Raw genomic sequence first — 26917 nt, forward strand, 5'->3', positions numbered from 1 at the left:
TTGTATATGCATGTATATGAAACTATACAAATATGTATAAATCTGATGACTAGTTAAATGAAATCAAATACATTGTACTGTTGAAAGTATCTACACAACCATATGATTTCAGAAAAATGAACCATACCTGCCACCCACATGTCAGGTATATATATATAAAAGCAATTGCAGTCATGCTAGACTGAAACACATTACACCATATGAACTACCGCATTATGACCCACGTAATCCGTGTACCACTAAACTTCAATACAAACAAGCATTCATGCTAGAAGCAAGCAGATTCAGTAGATGGTTTGAGATGTTGGGTTTAGAAACTTCCAAGAGGCAGTTATCAAAGGATGGCATATTAACAATAACTCTTTTCACCACATCATTACAGTAAAACTGACATGCAAAAGCAACAGTAACCAACCTTCTTTGTGCAAGATGCCACATAACATGTTGGAAATGTGTTACATGACACCTAGGAATGGATTCGTGAGCTTTCCAACAAACAAATTTGAAAAAAATAAAAAATGTATATATACAGAGCGAGCGAGCGTGTGGTGTGTGTGTTGCAGACTAATTTTAAAAAAGGTAAAAAACCACATACAAAACTATTTACCACTCCTGCCTCACTAATCCACACCTAGTGCAACCTTCTGTAACATATTTTTGCTAAATCTTGAAGATTTATAAAATAAATTTAAACATAGGTTAATGAACAAATGTTCACATATGCCACACAAATTGGCTATTCTAGCTCTAGATCAATGGCAGTTGATATGAAAATGCCATGATGCAACTACAGCTGTAAAATATACTACCTTTTTCTGAAGGTGCTCAGGAGAAAGTGATGCATAATCTCATCAGTCCTCATCAAATACAAACAACCAAGTTCAGGGTGGCTACAGTAACTGGTATTAATGGGGGGGGGGACATATATATAGGGAACTGTATAGCATCGCATTTTATAGAAGCATTGCAGCACACATTTGCACAAATTCAAACTGCCTAGTACATAATCTGTCATAACTTGTCACTGAAATTTTGGAAAGCTGCATATGAAGTGATGGATCAGAGTACAGGTTTTCCCATGGTGAAGTTTGTTTCTGGTAGATGCCCAGAGAATATTATTTACTAAAGTACACAATCCCAGCTGTGAAGTTTGGCGGAGGTACTGTCAGCAACTGAGGATGTTTCTCATAGTCGAACCAATCATGATCATTCCAAAAGAATGAATACGGTACAGAACAGACATTCTAGACAATTCCCCCTCTTCCAATACAATGGCAGAAGCACTATAGGGATCCCTTTTGTTTCAGCATGACAAAAGCAGCAGTTTAGTCACAAATGATTCAAGAGAGCATCATTTCTCACTAAAAAAAAAAAAAAAAAAAAAAACTACAAACTTTGCCCATCCATACCCTCCAAGAATTTCTCTAGTTCTTCCTTAAATTTATTCAAACCACCAACTTCCACAAAAACAGACAGGAGCCTGTTCCAACAATCAATCACCCACTAGCTGAAAGCAAACTTCCCCACATCCATACTGTAACCATCCTCAACTTGAACTTGTGCCCCCCCATGTGTGTAGTAACAGCAAAAGGAAAAATGCTATCAACATTTAGATTATGCATTCCGTTCAAGGCTATTAGCATTAGTAGAGGCATATGATGCAAGAAATCAGGTTTATATAATAGCATCAGCCAAAAAAAAAAAAAAAAACACATTCCTATTTCACCCATCCATTAACTCCAAATGTTTGTCTAGTTCTGCCTTCAATTTATTTAGGCTGTCAACTTCTCCAAACTACAGATGGAAGTTTGTCCTAGCAATCAACCACCCGCTGGCTAAAGGCAAATTTTCGCACATCAATTCTACAACTGTCTTTCCTCAATTTGAATTTGTCCCCTCAAGCGACTAATCTGGGCAAGAGGAAGAATCCCATCAGCATTGAGCTTGCTCAAACCATTCAAGGCCTTCATCTCAATTAGATCACCTCGCAGGTGCCTAGTCTACACACTGTAATTTGCACAAGTTAAGTCTTTCTTTGTAAGAGCAACCCTTTTTCCATTTGCCAAACTCGTTGCCCTTCTCTGTACTCATTCGATTAGCTCTACATCTTTCCTAAAATGAGGCCTCCAGAACTGTATACAGTACTCAAGGTGCTGAACATTGCCTTTTAGAAGGGGATAATCACCATTGCTGTCTGAACATTGCCTTTTAGAAGGGGATAATCACCTCCTTATCCCTGCTAGAAAAATTCCTGTATATCATTGACAAGACACCATGAGCTATTCTTGCAGACTGTATTCTTGCACTGCTGAGAAAACTTCACATCTGACTGCACAATTACCCCAGGTATTTTTCATTCTCTACCACCCTGAGTGTAGTACCACACAGTTGATACTTTACTCAGGGGTTACTGCTATCCATATGCAGTACTACACTTTACATTTGTCAATGTTAAACTTCAGTTGCCACCTCTCAGCCCATCTGCTCAACTTTTTGAGATCCTGTTGCAGTAGCATACTGTCATTAAAACCCTGCCAACCTTCATTTTGTCTGCAAACTTGGACATTAAGCCTGATATAACTTCATCAATATCATTGATAAATACAGAAAACAACAATGGGTCCAACACAGAGCCCTGGAGGACACCACTGACAACATTAGTCCACGAAGAGCAGTGTCCATCGATTACCACTCTGTCTTCTCCCACTCAACCATCCTTTTATCCAAGGGAGAAACTTGCCTTTAATGCCATCATCATCATCATCAGCTATTTTCAATCCACTGCAGGATGAAGGCCTCTCCAGCAACTTTCCATTTCCTTCTGTTTTGAGCACTGGCCATCCATTTACTACCCAAAAACTCATGAATTTCATCTATCCATCTCCACCTTTGTCTTCCAGGTTTTCTTCTAGCTCCTCTTGGGTACCATTCTGTTATTTATTTAGTCCATCTGTCATCATGTCTTCGAGCTGTGTCCTGCCCAAGACCATTTTAGTTCTTTAGTTTTGATAATGTCCTTTATTTGAGTTTGATGCCTAATCCATGTGTCTCTTCTTATCTAACAGTCTGATTCCCAATATAATTCGTTCCATTCTTCGCTGTGTAGTTCTCAGCTTCTCTTCCATTCTTTTGGTGGGTGCCCAAGTTTCACTTCCATAAGTCATGGTGGGGAGTATACATTGGTTCATTATTTTACGTTTCAGACAAACTGGGATATTGCTCTTCAGTATGTGACTATATTTCCTAAATGCTATCCAACAAAAATTTATTCTTCTCTTGACTTCCAGCCATTTATCATTATTACAGCTAATAACTTGTCTCAGATAAGTATATGACTCCACCTTTTCAATTACTGCTCCTTCAATCATTATTTCCCTTTCTGTGGCATACTTGTTCATCATTACTTTTGTTTTAGCCATATTCATCTTTAGTCCAAAATCCTTACTAACTGTGCATAACTGATTAAGATTTTCCTCTAATTCTTTGGGATCGTGGCTTATGACCACAATGTCATCTGCAAATCGTAAATGGTTAAGGTACTCCTAAACCATTTACGATTTGCGCAGAAAGGAGTCACGTTGACTCCTTTCTGCGACCAGTCTAATCTTCTGAAGCTTCCTCAAGGGCAGCAGTAAACAGCTTCGGAGATATTGTGTCTCCTTGTCGAACTCCTTTCTCAATTTTAAATTTCCTACTGTCTTTGTCTAGTCTAATAAAGGAGGTAGCACTCTCATATATTTTCTTCAAAATCATAATATATGGGGTATCTATGCCTTGTCTTTCCAGTGCCCGAAACATTGCCTTATGCTGTATGGAGTCAAATGCCTTTTCATAATCCACAAATGCCAGGCATAATGGTGTTTTATATTCATTCGCTTTCTCCATTAGCTGTGATATTATATGAAGGTGATCCATAGTTGAGAATCCAGTCCTAAAGTCAGCTTGCTCTTTCGGTTGATTCTCATCAAGTATTCTTTCTAATCTGTTAGTAATGACCCTTGTGAACAACTTGTAGATGTGGGATAACAAGCTAATTGATCTACAATTTCCAATTTCTGATTTATCTCCTTTCTTATGCAGAAAAACTATGATTGCATTACTCCACTGCTTAGGTGTCACACATTTTCTAATGCACTTTGTGAAGAGCCTTGCCAGTTTTTGTGTTATGTCTCTTCCTCCCAATTTTAACAACTCTACAGTAACTTCATCTTCCCCCGGGGCTTTCTGATTCTTAATTTTCTTCAATGCATGTTCTACCTCATCAGGAAGAATATCGGGTATGTCGTATGTGTTGCTACTTTGCAATCCATCTTCCCCACTGCTGGCATCATTCCCTCGCTCCTTGTATAATTCTGTATAGTAGTCTTTAATGCCATACTGCTCCAACTTGTACAATAGTTTTCCATGTGCAACGGTATCAAAAACTTTCCTGAAATCCAAGTATATGATATCAAAATTATTTTTTGCATTCAGTTGCCTTGTGACCTCATCGTAGTATCCAATCAAATTGGTCAGACAAGACTTCCCCTTAACAAACCCATGCTGTATCTGAACTATAACTGCAGTCTTGTCTAGATGATCCTGTAGTACTTCTTTAACCTGTGTCTCAATTAATTTCCCCGGAACAGAAGTTAAGCTAACAGGTCTGTAATTACTTGTGACCCTTTGATCCCTTTTGTGAATTGGGGTCACATTTGCACATCTGCAGTGCATGGGGACCTCCCTTGAGTCCAAGGAAGCTCTCATAATTATGGCTAAGGGTTTGATTACTTCCTTTGCTGCCTCCTTTAACATAACTAGGTAGATTCCATCCACCCCAGGTGCCTTTCTTATGTTTAACTTCAACAATTTCTCCTCCACTTTGCTTTCCGTTATTACAAAATCATTTAGCTCCCTGCTGGAGTATGATAAACTTCTGGCATTCTCCTCCCTGAACAACTCCATGTATGAATGTAAATGCAAAATACTCATTCAGCTTGTATGCTACCTGAGCAGGGTCCTCAACAGTCGAACCGCTGATATCAAGTGAACCAATCTGATTCATCCCCTTCCTTCTAGAGTTTCTTTGCATCCTTTGCCAAAGATTTCTCATAATCTGCCTTTGTTACTTGATTTACATACCTCATCAGACCTCACCCACATGTGCCTAGTCTCCAAATGCAGCATTCTGCAGAACTGAAGCCTTTCTTAGTAAGAGCCAACTTTTGATCCTTCACCAACTTAATTGCCTTTCTCTGCACCCATTCCAGCATATCTACATCTTTCATACAGCGACACCTCCAGACCTATATACAGTACTCAAGATGTGGGCTAATCGTGGCCTTGTACAAAAGGATAATCACCTCCTTATCCCTGCTAGCAAAATTTCTGTATATATATATATCATTGACAAAACTCCATGAGATATCATGGCAGCCTATCTGCACTGTTCAGAAAATTTCATATCTGACTGCACAGTTACTCCCAGGTCTTTTTCATTTTCCACTACTCTGAGTATAACGCAAACTTCGTAGCATCATAGTATTATTGCTGAATAAGTAGCGTATCGATAAGAACATTCGAATTTTAATTATATACAATTTATAAAGTAAACTTCATAGCATAACCAGTGTATAAGGGTTATTACTGCATTAGATATATTTGTTTAGTGAAGTATTTTTAATTATATTAAATTTGAAGGAAAACCATGCCTCAGACCAAGCAGCAAAGCAAAGGGCTCACGCTAGTAAAGAGTGAGGTGTGGATCTGGGGAGAACTGAGGGTGCAGCTATCCTCCAAATCATTGTCTTATAAGATGTACAGCTTGTCTGATGTTTGCAGAGCTATCAGGAATGTGACATGATATTGCCTAGGGGATGTCTTTGTGCATGCTTGAAGTAAGGAGTGTGAGGATATTAGGCACTAACTCAGCATTGTTATGGGTTATTAAGACAGCTTGAATAACAGGGTGCATGCCTGCAAAAGAATTAAACTGGAGAGCCCATCAAGCTTTCAGCTATCAACATCAATGCAGGAGCTTCCACTTAATCATCGGACAACACAGTGGCAACCCCCAAGGCAGAATGCCCTGACCGTTGTTAGTTATTGTCGGCTAGTTATTGTAAGGGAAACGAGAAATATATTGTGCAAAAAGTATAAGTAGGACAGGAGCAGGGTAAGTTGACCAGGGGAAAAAGTTGATGACATGGAGCAGATATCTTTTAAAGGCACAAAAGGTGATATTGTTGTACAATATCACCTTTAAGTGCCCTTAAGACATTAAGATTAGGAGATCTGCAGACTTACTTAACAAGTATCGGGCAATGTTGAAAAAATTCACAAGTTAAGGTTAAATTTGAAGAGAAGGGAGTATATGATGCGAACCTTGCCAGTCAGTTTGAACTTGGAAAGATTGTGCAAGGCTTATGGGGAAATTTTTTTTCTCCGTGGTTTCTTCTTGTTAACAGGAGAGACTGCTTCTACAGAGATGGGATACACTTAAATAGAAAGGGTAAAAGAATATTTGCTGATGCTGTTGAGGCAGTGTTAGGTTCGGAAAACTGCTAGCTTGTGGAGATATACAGACTAATAGATTAACAATAGCCGGAGGCAGCAGTGAAAGTGATACTTGCACTGATTCTATTGTAACAAGCAGCAGCCTGGAAAACAAGGTGCCAAGATTTCTAGGACTGCTGGGAGTCAACACAGAATAAGTAAAAGCACTCTGAGAGGTTAATTAAGAGTAACAAAAGATGCATGCACACCAATGCTAGGAGCATAGTAAATAAATTTGATGAATCCGAAGTGCTGGTCAAGACATCAAATGCAGACATCGTTGGGATATAAGAGACATGGTGGCACTCAGATATAAGGGATGTAGAATTTGAATATGAGGAGTACAATACGTAAAGAAAGAACAGCCAAGATATGGGGGGGTTAGGATGTTACGCTCTTAGTTAGGAAGCACAAAATCTAAGGCAGTGCTGCATGCACTGCCTTAGATTTTACGTACAGGGAAATAGAGTGGGCCAGTAAATCATGTAATGCCTTATAATGGGATATTTTAACTTTCCAGATATTGACTGGCACATTGGTCACACACACTATCAAGACTTTTGTGGATTTATTGGATGGCTATTTTCTTGATCAGATTACACTGGTCAACACCAAAAATGTTTCAGGCTTGGAAATAGTCAATTCTTCTTAATTTCAGCATGAGAAAAACGAATATAACATTTAAAACTCTTAGTTAGCTCTCTGTTCCACGACATAGTCTCTCTTAAGATTTAGAGGAATATAGGTGAATACTATGGAATTTTGGAGTTTAGAGAATAGATAGGCTGGTAACACTGAAACAGGAACCAATACACCGTGTTTTTTTGGTTTTTTTTTTGTATTTCTGTGTATCATTTACCTTGCAAGTGATGGTATGAGTGATGTTCATTTCTTTCTCTTTTTTCAGGTTTATGGACAAAAATTATGTAAAAAGCCAGGATGCCATGTAAATGTGTTAAGTGTTGACAATTTTTGTTACGTGTGTGGTGATGTGACATTTTCCACTCAGAAACGCCAAGTGAATAAACTTGTGAAGACAGACTACTACCATTATTTTGGCTGTAAGGTAGGGGATGAAAACAAACCCTGGACACCTCATATTTGCTGCAACACGTGCTGTAAATCTACATGGATGGTTGAATAACAAAGGATGTTCAATACCTTTGCCATCCCAATGATTTGGAGGGAACCTTCAAATCATGTAAATGACTATTATTTCTGCATGGTGCCTCCTCTTCAGCAATGGCATATCAAAAAAAAAGGAAGTGGACTGTGAAATACCCCAACGTCCCATCAGCTATCCGACCAGTGGCACATGGGGATGGTCTGCTGTACCTCACCCTCCAGAAGAGTACACTTTGGAGTCTAATGAAGATGGAGACAGTGTGAGGAATGATGGTCAACCTGGGCCTTCAACATCAGGATCCTGATTTTGTGCCAGAACCTGAGTCGCCAGTGAGTCGCACAGAATCACTCAAGGTGAACTAAGTGATCTAATTCGAGACCTAGATCTATCGAAAGATGAAGCAGAGCTTCTGGGATCAAGGCTCCAACAGTGGAGTCTTCTGCAACCAAATGTCAAAGTGTCCATGTACAGGAGCAGGCAGAATGCTTTGACTCTATATTTTAAAAGTGAAAACAAACAAACAAAGCACAACCCACAGGACTGTAGGCTATTCATAGACTCATTAAAGCTAAGTTTAAAAGCTGTTTTTCTTCACAATGGCAATGCTCTTCCTTCAATTCCTCTAGGCCATGATGTCCACATGAAGGAGACATATGAGAATATGTAATTAATTCTGGAAGCAATGAAATAACAAAGACCACCAAGGGCAGATCTGTGGAAACCTGAAGGTGATTGCAATACTGCTTGGCATGCAGATGGGGTATATGAAATACTGCTGTTTCCTGTGCGAGTGAGACAGTCGAGCTAGGTCCTCACACTACAAGAGAAAAGTCTGGCCTCTAAGGGAAAATCTGTGCCTCAGGGAAAAAATGTCCAGCACAATCCTCTGGTTAATCGAAGCAAAATTCTTCTGCTCCTTTTACACATCAAACCGGGATTCATGAAGAACTTTGTTAAGGGGATAAACCAGGATGGAGAAGCTTTCAAGTACCTGAGAGGACAATTTCCACTGTTGAGTGATGCTAAGGTTAAGGAAGGGATCTTTCTTGGGGTGCAAATTCGTGAACTTTTAAAGGATGAAAACATTGAGCAAGTCCTCCAGGGTAATGAGAACACAGCTCGGGAAGCCTTTAAAAGTGTTGTGCATGACTTCCTGGAAAACCGAAGAGCTGCAAACTATGTTGAGACTGTGAACAACCTTCTAGAAAAGTATCATCAATTAGGCTGCAACATGTCACTGAAAATCCACTTTCTCGACTCTCATCTGGACTTCTTCCCTGATAGCTGTGATGCAGTGAGTGATGAGCACGATGAGCAATTCCACCAAGACATTACAGCAATGGAAAGAAGATATCAGGGTAGGTGGAATGCTTCTACGCTTGCTGACTACTGTTGGACAGTAACAAGAGATGCCCAGGAAGTGCAATACAAACGACAAGCAAAAAGAAGGTGAGGTCGTGAAAGGCCACATTTTGAGAAAGTACTTTCGGTTTCTGTGCAGTCTTCTTGTTTTTTTACGTTTTAATTAAAAACAACTGTGATTTAAGTTATATCAGGAAAATGTAAAAATGAGATTGTTTTAATATTACTTTTCACTCCAACTACTACTGAAATTACTATATTCTTAGACAATAGTGAAAGTACTGTATCTCAAAAACTAGAGCTAATAAAAAATTTCTGAAGTCATTCGTTTTTCTCGACCCAAAATTAGTAAAGTTTGCCTAATTAAGAACGGAAACAAATTCAAAGAATTTTTTTGTTGAATAGTGTTATCAGCAGTGATTATTCATGCATTAAGAATCTGCAGATAAAGGAACCATTAGGTGGCAGTGATCACAATGTATTGATGTGGGATTTACTTAAAGATGTAACTACCATCTTAAGTTCTGCAAATTGCAGTGGCTGGAGACTAGGCACCTGCGCGGTGATCTGATTGAGGTATATAAGGCCTTGAATGGGTTGAGCACGCTGAATTCTGATGGGATCCTTCCACTTGTTCAGATTACGAACCTAAGGGGGCATAAATTCAAATTAAGAAAAGACAGATGTAGAATAGATGTGCGGAAATTTGCCTTTAGCCAGCGGGTGGTTAATTGCTGGAACAAACTTCCATCTGTCGTTGTGGAAGTTGATAGGTTGAATAAATTTAAGGAGGAACTGAACAGGCATTTGGAGGGAATGGTGTGATTTTTTTTTTTTTTTGGCTGATGCTGCATAAGCTCATACACTTGCTTTCTTGCATCACATGCCACTGCTACTACTACTACTACCATCAATGGTAAAGGAAAGAGTTTTTGCCTTTAAAGGTGACTACAGTAGTTTCAAAGTTTTTAAATTCTATACAGTGGGCCAACTGATGATGTTACCATCAGCAAATTTTAAATGAGAAACATTCAAGGAATTAATCTTGGAAGCTACTAGGCTTTTCTTACCAACTAAGAAGTACTGTTCAAAGGTTTAGGCATAAATGGATGTCAGATGAACTAACAACACTTGTGGCAAAGTAAAAAAATGTATGGTATGCGTATACATTATCAGACAACACAGAAGCCTATGGTAGATATAAACTAATTGGTAATCAAATCACAAAGGAGGTTAGCAAGAGAAGACAGGTCACAAGAAATCTTTGACAAGGGATTCAAAGAAAAACAGTAAAGACTTCCTCACAATAATTGCAACTATTGAAACACTAGGGTACCTACCTACCCACCCACCTTGAAACGATCTGGGTGGTGGTATTCACCAAGACTAAGTAACAATAATCTTCTCCATTGGTGAAGCATTACTTATTCAAGGTGGTGCAATATCAGACAACTGATTGATATAATAAAAAAAAATGATATTTTACCAATTTGGTAATTCACTTAAGAAAAAACATGATGCAATTGAACTAACCTTTTTTGTTAAGTGAATCTTTAGATAGATTGAGGCTATAGCGCTGCCAAACTCTTTCACGGGAAGAAAGGTTGTTGCAGAAAGCAAAAATAGAACAGATAAATGAGGAAAGGTTGGTTCTATGAGTTTTGCTGGGCATTAAATGGATACTGACCATTTTGCAGCACATGTTCAAAATGGTTTGGAAGAGAGTGGGGGAATTACAGATATCAATTATTATTTTTTATTATTATTAGCCATATGGTGCAAGGAAACCTGAGGCTTATGCTGCACCAGCCAAAAAAAAAAATTCCCTGAGAGAGAGAGAGAGAGAAGCAGAAAACTGCAATAGTGAGCTGAGGACCCTGGGTGTGCCAAGCCCATACTCACCAGATGTGAGCCCCTGGGTCAGAAGAACAGTGCCCATGGAAACATATATGGAAGAGGAAAGGCATGCAGCAGAAATAGAATGTCTATGAGGCAGAGTGGAGAAACTTTACAACAGAAGGGTCATTAATTAACCTACCTGTTCTCTTTTGAATGCAGTCCAGAAGCTCGAGAGAAGTACTGGGAGCATCATTCCATGTTAAGGCAAATTTGAGATCTGTATAGTCGGCAGTGGTTTAGAAGAAAAGTAATGACAAGAGCGAAAAAGAAAACCCAGTTTTTCTGATGCAGAGAAAGCAATATTTCTGATGTGCTTAGGCAAAGAGAGATTAGAAGTCGGAGTAATTCCTAACAGAAATATGTGATGTTATCTGGAAATAAGATAGGACTGATTTTGGATGGAATGAATTTAACTAATCTCTTTTTTCGTCCCAATTGAGAATCAGCTGGAGATCGGAATTTAAGGAGATGGCAGAGTATATTTGAGAAGTTGAGGCTGTTTATGAAGTGCAAGGTGGAACATAGTGTGCTATCATCAGCAAAAAAAGGTCATTAACATATATGATGAAAAGTGTGGGAAAGAGCTGGCTCTCTGTCTTCTAACTTCTCCATTAATGTTAGTGGAGAAGATAGAAGATAGAGAGCCAGCTACCATCACTTGCAGTGAGTAGTAAACTAGAAAACTAGATAATCCCAATTACAAAAAAGTCTGTAAGGTGAGAACTTGTTTAGATGACCATTATGCCAAAAGCAATCAAAAGCTTTAGAAATGTCACAGGCAACTGCCTAAGTTTCAAACTTTTCCATTGAATTTCTCCAAAGATGTGTAAGGTAAGCCAATACATAGCCAGTGGATTGACACAGAGAGAGATTCCACATTGGCAATTAATCATCAGATCGAAGGTTTGGAAAGAGTTTCTGGGGCAGTGATCAATGGAGTTCTCCATTACTCTGGAATGACTAGATATATGTGCAATGGGACAATAACTGGACAGAGGGAATTTGTCACCCTTTTTAGGAAGTGGCTGAATATGATAAAATTTCCAAGTAGAAGAATTAAAAAGCACAAGTTTTGAGCAATTCCTTCAAGAATTTCTCAAAAGTCAACATGGAGCTTTCTTGGTATCAAGACTGTTCAGAATTCTTCTAACAAGGAATTCTGAAGGATACTCAGCATGGTTTTTTTGTAAAGGGAAAATCATGTTCAACTAAATCTGGTTAGCTATTTTGACAGGGTCACTCAAGATCTGGACTTAGGGAATAATTTCGACATTGTTTATTTGGATTTCAGCACAAAGCATTTGACTCAGTCCCACATAAGTGATTACTTCATAAGCTGGATGGCTTCAGGACAGGAGGCAGAGGGATGTGATAAATGGTTATTCCTCAGATTGGGTTGATGTAAGAAGTGGGGTTCCCCAAGGACAGTGCCAGAGTAAAGCAACTGGAGGCCCTGGGCTAGGAGACCTTGGGAGGCCCAAAATTAACAGAATCAGATCATGAGAAACAAAACCTTGTTCTATTCTTTATCTACTCACTGAAAGTAGAACATTGCTGAAATTTTAGCATTGATAAAAAGATTGTTTATAAAATTATAACCTTTAATAAGTTTACAAAAGTATGGAATTAATGAAGACATTCACACAGAACATTCATAGGGGAATCACAGCTATGTTATAACATTACACTATATACAAAGTCAGAAGTTTGTTTCGAGCTTTTTTGGATGCAAACTTATCAATTATATCATTAAAATCAGTAAGTCGCAGTTTATCATTTTCTATGCAGAAAATGCTTAGATCAGACAACTGACATTGGGACATTGTTGACCGTAGATCATTCTTTATCCTTTTTAGTCTAGAAAATGATCTTTTGCTAGTACAGTTAGTAACCATTAAACACAGGAACAATCTGAAAATTGTTTCCACATTTGGAAAAGATGTCCGAATTTTCTCCTGGAATATTATTTGATATATATCTTGTTGACTGAAATTTTACTTTTCAGGGTGAGCTTGTTTGACGTACAGGTAGAAGTCAAAGAGTTCATCAACTAGACTAAGGTCAACATTGTTTGGATACTCTTGCATCAACATCTTGACGCTATTGTGAATCTGTTCCTTGGTTGCATGCAGGTTCACCAAAAATTAAAAATTGCCAGCTACACTCCTATACACTGTTGCACTTCTGTCTAGGTTGGCTTCAAGGGCATCCATGACAGGGATAAATAAATTTACCCTAAACTTGTCTCTTGGAGGAAGTTCTTCTAAGGCTTCGGGTGATGCTGTCCCATCATTTTGTTTTTTTCGTACTTTCTGCCTTCTTTTGACAGTTTTGTACTCTACATACGGTAGAGTAAATTTTGCTTGCTGTTCAATTTCATCAAAATTACCCTGATTGTTTAATACAAACTGCAATAGTGAGCTATAAATATTTGCACATGTGCTCAATGAAATTTGCGAACTTTGGAGTGCCTTGTTCACTTTATGAAATTGGTCTAGCAAATGTGTCCAAAGGTGAAGCATGAAATTTAATTCAAATTCTTCCATTTTCTGCAGAAGATTTTCAGCCTGTCGTCTATTATCTCCTTTTTCAGTTTCATCACAGTAAATATGACTGAGGGCTTCAACAATGTTAGCATAACTTTCGATAATAGTTGCAGTAGCTTTGGCATGAGCCTCCCATCTTGTGTCTGATAAATGTTTAGGAACTTTTGACTCAGGAGGCAAGAAATTTTTTAGCCCTGCCCATCTTTTTGTAGAAGCTGAGAAAAAACAATAAAGCTCATTTATTGTGCCAAAAAAATTCACTGCATCCAGTCATCCAACTAGATTTAGGGAATGTCCAGAGCATGGAATAAACTTTGCAAACTTGTTCCTTTCCAGAATTTTTTGTTGAATGACAATTATACTTTCCAGCCATATTGGCTGCATTGTCATATGATTGTCCTCTACATTTAATGAAATCTATTTCAAGTTCACTGAAGTAATTCAGTATCAGCTCAGCCATAGTTTCACAGGTGTGATCTTTCAGTTCAAAAAAACTCAGAAAACAATCAACTGGTAATCCATCACTAGGAGAAACAAATCTAACAATGACAGTAAGTTGATCGACATGGGAAACATCAGGGGTTGAATCGACAGATAAACTAAAATAACCTACTTGTTTGATGTCGCTCAGCATTGATTCTCGAACTTTATTAGCTATCAACTGGATAACCTCTTCACATATGTTTTTGGATAAGTACGATGGCTGACCAGAGCCTTTACCTCCATGCTGATTTATGTGAGCATACGGGAAAGGATCAAATTTGGCAATTAATTCAAGCAATCCAAGAAAGTTACCATTGTTTGGTGAACCAAATGTTTCATCATCTCCCCTAAATGCTATGCCACGTTCTGCCAAAAGGGAAACCACTGCAATAACTTGCTGAAGTACGTGCCTCCAGTAATCCTGCTCTGCTTTGATTTGCTCTTCAATTTTTGATGTGAGCGTTTGACCACGCTTTCTTGTTAAGTATGTTAGCATAGAGTTAATGATTTTTAGTTTCCATGGATTTGAACACGATAAGCATGATGCCAATCAACGAATCCAGTAGAAGCTAAAGCTGTAGTTGAGGTAGTTTGGTAATAGAAAAGTTTGCACACAAAACAATAGACTTTTCCTTTTGTGGGAGAATACACTAGCCATTATCGAGGGTAGGTTTCTCCATTTACTTTGGTGGAATGGAATAAATTCTTTTAGCAGAGCCGGGCTTGGTTTTTGTCTGTTCGCTTCGAATTGGTAAATGGTCCATCTCAGTGCTGACATTCCAATGGACCTTTCTCAATCCAGAATGATATTTCCTCGTTATTCAATGTGGTCCATAAACCTAGGTCACTGTCTCTGAAATCACTAGTAGGTATTTTTGTGTCTGCAATGCTAGGGTTTTTGCTGAGATCATTTGCTTTGTTTTCCAAGTCTTAACGAGCTTGAATTGCTTCTTTTGGTGTAACTATTTCATGGCATGTTCCTTCAGCGGATTGTGTTAATTCTTTGGCTGTAGGTCCTGTCACTTTCTCCAGAAGATTCTGTACTTGTAGTGGTAGTTACTGACAGCAGTTTGCCTTGAAGTTCTTGGGAGGCTGTGTTCTGCATATAAACTGGTTGTTCTTCAGTCTGCTCAGTATATTCTACTTGATTTTCTTCTGTTTGTAAACACAAATGTTCTGTATCTGAGGGATTATGTAGGGCGTTTCTACCTGCTATACAAATCCATATGATGTGATCGGCTTTAAACGCTTGAGTATTTGCTTCTGTTCTTTTTGCCGCTTTTGTTTAATAGCACCACTTTCCTATCGCTTACTCATTATTATTTTCACAAAAAGTCAAAATTAAATATTACTGTGATTCACAATGATATAAAAGAATCCTCACTTGTTCTCAAAACGCACGCTATAATGATAGACAGTGATCTGAACACTTGTATTGCTTCATAGCTGACTTTATCATTTGATTCTGAGTAGCTTTAAAGCCTCCATGAACTGTACTAAACAGTAAGTACACATTTGTGTAACTGTTATACAGTCAAATACTCATAAGTCACATGTTTAATGTTACTAAGCAACTGGGCCTAGATAGTAAAATCAAGGATTCAAGGGCGAGTGCATTCAGCACTCACATCAACGTGTTCCTAAATTTTGGATTTGTGCTTACATATTATTTTTATCATTACAAATAAAATAAAATTAATGGTAAATTTTTAAAATTTTTTTTTGGCAGGCAGCTTGTTGTTTGTTATTTTGGTTTTTAGGAGCATTAGCAACTAAGGCCATATTGCTCCGGGGATATGCGGTGGTCATTCCCTGACCTTTCCGCATCCTCCGTATTTGGTGGTCATGGGCTTGAACCCCGATCTAATCAAGAAGCATGTGCTACGCACTGCTGCTCCTGCCCACCTGGCTACGGAGGCACCTGGCAGGCGGCTGAGGCCCCAGACTGCAGCCCACTCAGCCCATATGTAAATCCAGCACTGGCCAAGGATCGGTATTAAGACCACTGTTGTTTTTGATTTTCATAAATGACATCGATGAAGGGATAGGGAGCGTGATGTCCAAATTTGCAGATGATGTAAAGATTGGTAGAGTAGTCAATGATCATCACCATGTAGAGATTCTTCCGAGTGACCTAGACAGACTTCGGGGATGGCCAGAAAAATGGCAGGTATGCTTTAATCCAGCAAAGTGTAAGGTATTGCACATGGGGAACAGTAACCCCAAAATAACTTATATACTTGACGCAGTTGAACTAAAGCCGGTAGTGGAGGAAAGGGACTGGGGTGTTATAATATGGTCAGACATGAAGTTCTCCAAGTATTGTAGACTGGTTGTAAGGAAGGCCCATGGTGTCCTATCGATGATTTATCGAACAATTGCTAGTAGAGATAACAACGTCATAATCCCATTATATAAGGCTATTGTTAGACCAAACTTGGAATACTCTATTCAAGTATGGAGACCGCACCTAAAGAAAGACATTGTACTTGTTGAAAGGGTCCAAAGATAAGTAACTCACCTGGTGAGATCAGCAAAAGGGAATCCATATGAGGAAAGACTTTGAATATATGGGTTGCACAGCTTGGAAACTAGGCACCTTAGAAGAGAATTGATTGAGGTGTTTAAGGCTCTGAGAGGCATAAGCAAAATGAATGAGGACGAAATTTTCACAGTTATAAATGATTCTAGAACAAGGGGCCATAATTTCAAGTTATAGGGGAGATGTTTAGACTGGATTACAGGAAGTTTTATTTTAGCCAGCAAGTTTTACCTCTACATGGATGGTAGAGGCTGACAGTTTGGAGAAATTCAGAGGTCAGTTGGAATTACCTACAGGAGGAGAGAAATGCACAGGTTGTCTACTTCCTTTTCATTTTATTATTATTTTTTTGTAATTTTCTTCTTCTTGTTATTATTATTATTAGCCATATGGTGCCAGAAAGCCTGAGGCTTTTGCTGCCCAGCCAGAAAAAAAAACAAAAAAAAAACTGAGTTACCCAGGGAGGGAGGGGGGAGAAGTAGAAGGGAATCACCAAGAAAGATAAGAATGATGATATCCAGCTCAGGACCCTGGGTGTGCCAAGCCCATACTAACCAGATGTCTTTTATTCCTATTATTTTATTTTATTTATTTTTGTTATTTTATTATTTTGTTTTTTTTTTTGGCTGGTGAAGCATAAGCCATAGACTTCCTTGCACTGTGTGGCCATTACTAGTAAAAAAAAAAAAAAAAAACATCTTTCTGTCAGAAGACAGAAAGATGTTTTTACAGTGATCTCAAAGATTTTTTACAGTGGGACCAACTGATGATGTTACTAACAGCAAATTCTAAATGGGAGGCATTCAAGGAAGTAATCTTGGAAGCTACCATGCTTTTTGTTCCAACTAAGAAATAGTGTTCTACTTTTAGGCCCAAATGAATGTCAGATGAACTAATGAGATTCGTGGCAGAGAAGAAAAATGCATGGGATGCATATATATTATCAGGGGACACAGAAGCCTAGATATAAACTAGTCTGTAATCAAGTTACAAAAGAAGTTAGGCAAGCGCATGCAGAATATGAGAAATCTTTGGCAAAGGATGCAAAGAAAAACAGAAAAGACTTCTTTACTGTTATAAAAGCTCTAAAAGGAAGGGAATGAATCAGATTGGTCCACTTGATATCAATGGTTTGACTGTAGATGATCATTCTCAGATAGATGTCAAACTAAATGAGTATTTTGCATCTACATTCACAAGTGAGGAATTCCATAGGGAAGTGGAGACCAGAATCTTTTCAAACTCTAACAGGGAGTTAAATGATTTTGTAATAACTGAGAACAAAGTGAAGGAGAAATTATTGAAGTTAAACATAAGTAAGCCACCTGGGGCAGATGGAATTTATCCATTTATATTAAAGGAGGAGGCATAAGAAGTAAGCAAACCCATGGCCATAATTATGAGAGCATCCTTGGACTCAAGGGAAGTCCCCACACACTGAAGATTTGCAAATATATCTCCAATTCACAAAGGGTGACACGATTAATTACAGAATTGTCAGTTTGATTTCTGTTCCAAGGAAAATAATGGAGTCACTGGTTAGCATTAGCACTAGTTGAGGCATATGATGCAAGAAAGCAAGCTTATACGGCATCAACCAAAAAAAAAACCCTGCCCATTTCACCCATCTAGTCACTCCAAATGTTTGTCTAGTTCAGCCTTAAATTTATTTAAGCTATCAACTTCCACAACAGATGGAAGTGTGTAAAGGCAAATTTGTAGACATCTATTCTAACTGTCTTTCCTCAATTTGATTCTATGCTCCCTCAGGTTCTTAATATGAGCAAGGGGAAGTACCCAGTGGGCAGTGAGCTTGCTCAAACCATTCAAGGTCCTATACACCTCAATCAGATCACCCCGTAGGTGCCTAGTCTCAAGATGCTGCAACTTGCAGAACAAGCTTTAATTTGTAAGTGCCCTTTGAGAGGTGTTCCTCTCACCAATCTTGTTGTCTCTGTACTCATTCCAGCAACGCTACATCCTTCCTAAAATAAGGCTTCCAGACCTGTACGCAGTACTCAAGATATGGCCTAACCATTGCATTATACAAGGGGATAATCACCTCCTTGTCCCTGCTCACAAAACTCTCCATGACTTGCTCTGGCAGCCCGTATGCACTGCTCAGAGAACTTCATATCTAACTGCACAATTACCCCCAGGTCTTTTTCATTCTGAACCTCCCTGAGTGTAGTACCGCACAGTTGGTAAGTTTCTCTTGGGTTACTGCTACCCATATGCAGTACTTTGCATTTGTCAATGTTAAACTTTAAAGCATTGCAAGATCATCTAGACAAGACAGCAGTAATAATTTAGACACAGCATGGGTTTGTCTTGTCTAACCAATTTGACTGGATACTATGACATGGTCACAAAGGAACTGGATGCAAAAAATAATTTTGATATCATATACTTGGATATCAGGAAAGCTTTTAATACTGTTACGCATGAAAGACTGCTGTACAAATTGGAGCAGTATGGCATTAAGGGCAAGTTGCTACAATGGATAAAAGGATGGTTGAGTGGGAGAAGGTAGAGAGTGGTAATCAATGGATACTGCTCTTCGTGGACTAATGTTATTAAAGGTAACCCTCAGGTTTCGGTGTTGGGCCCATTGTTGTTTTGTTTTGTATATTTATCAATGATATTGATGAAGGTATATCAAGCTTAATGTCAAAGTTTTCAGGGTTGTTAATAACAGTAATGACAGCATTCTGCTGCAACGGGATCTGGAAAAAGTGGGCAGATGGGCTGAGAAGTGGCAAATAAAGTTTAACATTGACAAATGCAAAGTACTGTATATGGGTAGCAGTAACCCCAGAGAAATGAACCAAATGGGTGGTATTGCACTCAGGGTAGTCACGAATGAAAGAGACCTTGAGGTAATTGTGCAGTCAGATATGAAGTTTACTGAGCAGTGCAGACAGGCTGCCAGATTATGTCATGAGGTCTCGTCAATGATATATGGGAATTTTGCTAGTAGGGATAAGGAGGTAATTATCCCCTCATATAAGGCAATGGTCAGGCCATACTCCATACTGGTCTGAAAGCCTAGTTTTAGGAAGGACGTAGAGTTGCTAGAACGAGTACAGAGAAGGGCAACAAGGCTGGTGGGGGGAAAAAAGGGGGTGCACTTACAAAGAAAGGCTTAAGTTCTGCAAATTACAGCTTCTAGAGACTAGGCACTTGCGAGGCGATCCGATTGAATGTATAAGGTCTTGAATGGATTGAGCAGGCTCAGTGCTGTTGGAATCCTTACTCTTGCCCAGATTACAAACTTGAGGGAGCATAGATTCAAACTGAGGAAAGACAATTGTAGAATAGATGTGTGGAAATTTGCCTTAACCAGCGAGTTGTTGACTGCTAGAACAAACTTTCATCTGTTTTTGTGGAAGTTGATAGCTTAAATAAATTCAAGGCAGAACTAGACAACATTTGGAATGAATGGATCAGTGAAATGGGAAGGGTTTTTTTTTTTTTTTGGGGGGGTGATGCTGCATAAGCTTGCTTACTTGCATCATATTCCTGTACTAATGCTAATGCTTTACTTCAAGTCAGACAAGAAGCATATTTCTACCTGTTCAAAATGAGTTTGGATTGATTAATAACTGATTTAAAATTATTGCAAGCTTTACTGAAGGCAGAAAATGATGGTTTCCAAATGGGGATTTGGACACCAACCAATTGTAATATGCTTCATTCTTATCTTGAATAGTCTTAGCAAATTTATTGGAAAACCAAGTATTAGATAATGGACAAGATTTTAGGGTAGAAATGGAATGAAGGATTTCATTCCATCCAATAGTTTGTTGTTTGTTTGTTTCGGGATTTATTAGGTGCATCGGCAACTATGGCCATAGTGCGCCACCATCCAATAGACAATTCCCAATTCTGTTATCAAAAATTGTATTCTGTATTTTTCAACTCACCTAGAACATAACCTCTCTTTTTCCATTACTTTAAATATTTGCTACTCACGGATTTCTGGATTGTAAGGATTTCCCAATCCCTAATCCCAGAATGATCAGCAAGGGATACTTGTAGTTAAAAAAGGTTGATGGACCACAACACATTTTATGAGGCCACCCTATACCTTACCAATCGACTGGGATCTACAACTTTCCAAATGACTGACTGATTTAATATGTTCAAAAGGATTTCTTTTGAACAAATGAAATCACCTATGGAAGCATGTGGTTAAAGAAAAAGCATCAACTACACAGATACCAAAGTAAAGCATCTATCTATGTAGCATAATAGTTATAGCCACCGTCCAACCACATTGTATGGAAAAGGCCTCAGTTCAGATCCTGTCATGAAAGGAGGGATTTTTTATGGTATATTTGCAATTTAGGGGGTTTTGAGGTTTTCATCTAGAAACACAGATCATCCACAGAACAGATGGAATTTACAGATACAATATGTGCCTTAACTTTAGTAGCTCTAGTGGGAAAAAAAAAAGGAAGTACCAAAACAAATAACAAAAAAATATATATCGAGAGCCATTTTCAAAATAACTTCAAGGTCAATACAGAAAATCATGGCCTATTTGTTTTACAACAGGAGTTGATTAATTTTTGTTGTCTTCCTACAAAAAGGAGACACTAATAACTAATTTAATTTTAAATATGCTTAATAGCCTTGAAAGGCAGGAGGAAGTGTTACAAACAAATACCATTAATACTGCTAGCACAACCACACACTTCAGTCAGAAAAATTTCCAAGAAATGAACAGTTATGCAATTATTTAGTTCAGAGCAAAAGGATTGGTTTAACTGTGAAGTAAAAAAACTTGCATAAAAGCTAAGGCTATTCATTTTAAGGGGCACTCGTGCAGTTGAAAATTAGGACTCACAAAAAACTGATGTGGATATCAATACTAGTGATTTCAACTGGTAGTGCCAAAAAAATTTTTTTCACCAACTACTGCTTTTTGACCATCTAAATCAGCAGAGCTGACATTTCAAGTTGATTGCTGACATGCCAACGACAAAAAGGTTTTTTTATTTGATGTTTTTAACTCTTGGCTGGCAGATCCAATGTATCCCTATATGCATGCACAGATTATCTGTTTTATGGGAAGCCAAGTTTAAAGCTAGTTCTCTAAGTTCTTTTCATACTTTAGCATTAGTAGAGGCAGAACCCCAAGGGCTCACACATCTGGTGAGTATGGGCTTGGCACACCCAGGGTACTGAGCTGGATATCATCATTCTTCTCTTCCTTGGTGATTCTCTTCTCTCTCTCAGGGTAACTCAATTTTTTTTTTTTTTGGCTGGTGCAGCAAAACCTCAGGCTTTCTTGCACTATAAGGCTAATGATAATAATAATAATAATATGATGCAAGAAAGTAAGATTATGCATCAGCCAAAAAAAAAAAAACTTCCCATTTCACTCATCTATTCACTCCAAAAGTTTATCCAGTTCTTCCTTGAGTTTATTTAAGCTATCAACTTCAAAACGATTGATGGAAGTTTGTTCCAGCAATCAACCACCCACTAGCTAAAGGCAAATGGTAAAACTTTAGTTTATGGTATCTCCTAGCAATGGCCAACAACCAGTTTTTGTTTAAATTGCTCCCGCTAAAAACGACCTTTTTTCACTAAACAAAAATGAAAGTCAATTGAAAACACGCTTCTGTTTTTTTTTTTTTTTTTTTTCCTTCTAATTACAATTTTGGTAATACTCCAGAGAACGGTACCTCTCACAAAATGACATCAAGAAGAAGAGGGGAGAAAGCAGTAACATATGGTTTGTAACTCCGCCCACTCACTGTATTCCCCCTCTTTTTCTCGACGACTGCATGTGGCAGATGTCACGTGACATAACAATATGTCGGAGCTGAAAAACAACAAAATTAACAGCAAAAACGGCAATTTTTTCAGAGCAGCAACTAACAGAAATGCAATTTATTCGGGGAAAACAAAATGTCATGTAACATAACATCTCAAAGTTAAAATGAAGAAAAATTAACACAAAAACAGCAATTTTTTTTTTCAAAACAAGAAACAAAAAGTAATACAGCAAACGACCGGTTTTGCTTGAATACCTCCTGAAGTCATGTAAAAACATAACCATTTTTCACTAAACACAATTGAAAGTAGCTTAAAAACATGATTCCTATTATAATTGTTTTTTTCGTCCAACAACCGGTTTTTGCTTGAATCTCTCCCGAAGTCACGTAAAAACATAACCTTTTTTCAGTAAACACAAAATGAAAGTCAACTAACACATGTAATGAACAATAAAATTCCTCTTTGTATAAGCACAATACGCCAATAGAATTTTGGCATATAAACACTTATACTGGGAAGCAATCAAATTCACACTTGTACACCATTCAACCACAGCCTTACATCCATCGCTTTCCAAACCATGCAACATTCTCGTACTCACTTGCTCCACTGGGATTGAACAAAAGTCAAAATAACACAAAAACAGACAAAAAAATACAAAAAGAAAAAAAAAATAATAAGAAAATGTGATGGCAGCAAAACGCAACAAAACAGTTTATCTGCAGGATGGAACAGGATACACGACACATAGAAACTCAGGACTAAATGAGCAACCAAACATTAACCGTAGCAAGCATCTTGTTGTTGTTTGTTTATTTAGTTTTTAGGAGCATTTGCAACTAAGACCATATTGCTCCGGGGATATGCAGTGGTCATTCCCTGACCTTTCCGCATCCTCCATATTTGGTGGTCACAGGCTTGAACCCCAGTCTAATCAAGAAGTGTGCTATGCACTGCTGCTCCTGCCCAACTGGCTACAGAGGCGCCATAGCAAGCAGCAACCGAATGAGCAAGACAGATGTGAAACCAGCATGCAAATGAAACCACACACAACAAATTTATCATTTAGCACTCCAGTGACGTCGTGTCACATGACATCCACCTGAAACGTAGAGGGGGATGCAGTGAGTGGGCAAAGTCACAACCTGTCAATCACTGCTTTCCCCCACTTTTTGGCCACCATTTTGGAGGGTGTACCTTAATTGCAGTTCAGTAACAACTTTTTTTTTCGGTTCACATCCTTCACACAGCCTTCTGTTTGTCTCATAGCGTAACGAGGGTTACCATAAACTAAATTTCAACAAGACAGGCAAATTTCCACACATCTATTCTACACCTGTCTTTTCTTGGCTTCAATTTATGCCCCCTCAGGTGCACAATCAGAGCAAGAGGAAGAATCCCACTTGACTTCCTTATGAATACTTGACTTATCAATACAACTACAGGCAGTTCCCGCTTTAAGAGTTCCTGAATTTGAGTATTTTTTTTTCCAAGTATCAACAAAATCGAAAATATGAACATTAATTGCAAAAAATGAATGTTAAACATTCATAAATACCGCATTTCAAACCACGCGCTTAGCTTTGTTTGTTATTTGATTTTTAGGAGCATTAGCAACTAAGACCATATTGCTCCGGGATATGCGGTGGTCATTCCCTGACCTTTCCGCATCCTCTGTATTTGGTGGTGATGGGCTCGAACCCCAGTCTAATCAAGAAGCATGTGCTACACACTGCTGTTCCTTTCCACCTGGCTACGGAGGCGCCTCCACGTGCTTAGCTAAACAATACAGTGTGTGGCTGCTTTACGACATTAATCCGTTCCAGAGACACCATGATATCATGAAAATATCGTAATGTGCACCCAATAACACATTGTTTTTTGGTAATTCGTTCCACGATGTTGGAAGTTGAAATTTTCGCTATATAACTCTCTAAAAGGTCGTTTTTACAGGGTAAATTGTATTAGTTACCAATTCAAATCATTAAAATGCACTACACTTTCATCATTATCATACGTTCAGTTATAAGAACCAATTTTGAACACCTTTGTGACATTTTTCTAAAACACAATTCCGATTTCACGACCATAAAACAAAAAAATCGATTTGCACTTTCCGATTTATTGGGATTTTCTGTTACTGCAAGCAATTATAAACGGGTAGTAAACTCGATCTTCTTGCATTTGCGAAAATATCGATAGCTGGCATTGTGTGGTTTTTTTACGTTATTATGTTGAAATGTGTTCCCACTTTACTGAAATCTTCAATCGTATAAAAAACATAAATAAATTTTCAGAATCTTCTCTTCATTCTTTTTTTTTAAGCTTCGTAAACTTGCTACTGTGCGCAAATCGTGTTAGTTGCAATTTGTGCATGCCGTTAAAAAATGCTTATGCATGCTATTGAAATTTATAAACAAAAGAGAATATTATCTTCTAAACAAACGCCTCTTGAAGCATTTCTGAAGAAGACGACTCCTTGTGCAACAAACCAACGAGTGCCGGGCCAATAATGAGTGATCTAGGAGTGTGCATTTAGTCGATGATGAAGAATTCTTAACATTTATAAGTCATAAAAATAATTTCTTTATTATTATGATTTGCTTGATTTTACAGGCTACGTTTTCCTTTCTTTTTTGATAAATCAATCACTGTTTAAACATAAACTAATTATCTAACTAATTTCATTGAGAACATAACCCCTATCCTTAACATTATGTCTAAGAGAAATAAATTCCCGCTTTACGAGCGCGCGATAGGAACGAATTGACTCGGAAAGTTGGGAACTACCTGTATATAGTATTGGTTATTAATATGTTTATTTTTTATTATTGATTTGTATCTGTAAAATAAATACAAATCAGTAATAAATAAAATGAATATAATACAATAATAAATGCAAATTGGGGGGGGTGGGGGGATTGTCTTATTTTGACAAACACAGTGCGGTCTAAGCCAGAAAAGTGAAAGATTAATATACTTAAAACCATTGTTTCTAATTGGTTCTGCACTGCAGCAAATCAACTGTCATAATACAAGAGACTATTCCAAATGTTATTCTGCGTATTTACATTAACTTGGCACTGGTCAGTACCAAAGAGCCGGTAAGCTGGGCGAACGTCCCATGCCCCGATTTGCCGAGACGTCAGTTAGGGGGAAATTCGGGAGAGCCTATCAACATCTGGAGAACGTAGGTGTGAACGGAGGCTGCACAAAAGACGAAAAGTTCAAAAAGCAAAACCTGACGAAATGTTCAATAAACAGAGGCAAGCTAAGTCGTGACCAATGACCGTGTAATAAATTCGCATAAACATTTCATGCCTGCAAGATGTCCAAATGTGTTTAGCCAGGAATCAATTTACGTACAGCTACAATTTACCTGAAACAACAAGAGCTTCATTAGGACCACAGGTTACAAATCCTGGCATTGCAACGATTATCTATACGCAAAGAAAACTCATTACATTAAAATCTAAACAAAGCGTTAGAAAAACAACCCCCCAACAGCACAGACTGAATGATCAAAATACGCATACAAGCAGACAGCTGGCGTCAGCAGAGTTCGACAGGTTGGCGCCGTTTGAAACAGGAATGAATACATTCCCTAAATGCATAAAACATCCCTGTTATTTCGCAATTATTACTACCAGTACCATGATGATAATCACAAAACGGCATTTAAATTTTAATTAAATGGCCAAATGGCAGAAACCTTAAGACTGATGTGAAAGATGCTGCATTAATGACCAAATTTTTGTAATGCACATTTTTTTTTAGAACGTTTAAAAGCGTGCTTCTAAATGTTAGTGAAAAAGTTTACTAAATTTAAGAAGGGTTACACACTTGTATCCTTTGATTAGGGATAATTTGACTAAAATTTTTGCAACCAAGGGAATGTCACAATGGTGGAGAATTGGATTTGGATGAAAGATCAGTAGCAAATTGCAAATGGGAATGAGAAGCGTGGGTGGCTTCGTTACACACTGATTTGCAGCTTCAGTTAGTTGGAGGCAAAGATTAGGAAAATGGCTATAGCTATTTAATTATCTTGTTGGAGAGATTGCAGTTTAATTAAGCTACACATGCATAATTTTTATCCAACTGTTTTCAAGTTGTGATACCATTGAACAGGTTTTTAAAAGTACTGTCACAAATAAGCATTTACCTTAAATGTTAGGATGCTTGTTATATGGGTTTTGTTAAAAGGAGTTGTTAATTAGTATTTTAGATTCTGTTAGAATAACTGAAATTTTAAAAATCCTCAAATTGTTTATTGGTATCCTATGATAAGAAAGGTGTGGAAAAGCTTACATACTGTTTTTAGGAACTCTTGAGAAAGAGCTGTTGACGTTCTTTGCGCATATCATATAAGATTTAATCTCGAAGGAATTAAAATGCTGGCCCATCAAGCTCTCAAAGCTTGATGGGCCCCGCTTGCACATGACCATCATGCAAAACACCAGCACCTCGCAAGGCAGAATGCACTGAACCGACAGAGCTAGCTGTTCTCGGTGTCTCTATTGTCAGGGAAATGGGAAATAAATTGTGCAAAAATGATGAGTGGAACAGTACCAGGGTATGTCTGCCAGGATCAAAAGTCGATGATGTTGAGCAGATAACATCTTTTCGCGGCAC

The 26917-nt window shown here is 38.1% G+C and overlaps 1 protein-coding gene across 2 annotated transcripts in view; it reads right to left on the bottom strand.

Annotated features, from left to right (window-relative positions):
• Positions 1 to 25777, bottom strand: part of LOC150080870 (flotillin-1-like) — a 321558-nt gene extending 295781 nt beyond the window's left edge. For both annotated transcript variants that reach the window (XM_090380967.1, XM_090380968.1), the window contains exon 1: positions 25662 to 25777. In XM_090380967.1, coding sequence (XP_090237093.1) covers positions 25662 to 25710 — 49 coding nt within the window. In that variant the 5' untranslated portion in view covers positions 25711 to 25777. The remainder of the gene's footprint in view (positions 1 to 25661) is intronic.
• Positions 25778 to 26917: the final 1140 nt, after the last annotated feature.

The sequence above is a fragment of the Mastigoproctus giganteus genome, chromosome 9 (assembly GCF_048544385.1).
Source record: "Mastigoproctus giganteus isolate SK-2022 chromosome 9, ASM4854438v1, whole genome shotgun sequence".
NCBI classification, from domain to species: Eukaryota; Metazoa; Arthropoda; class Arachnida; order Uropygi; family Thelyphonidae; genus Mastigoproctus; species Mastigoproctus giganteus.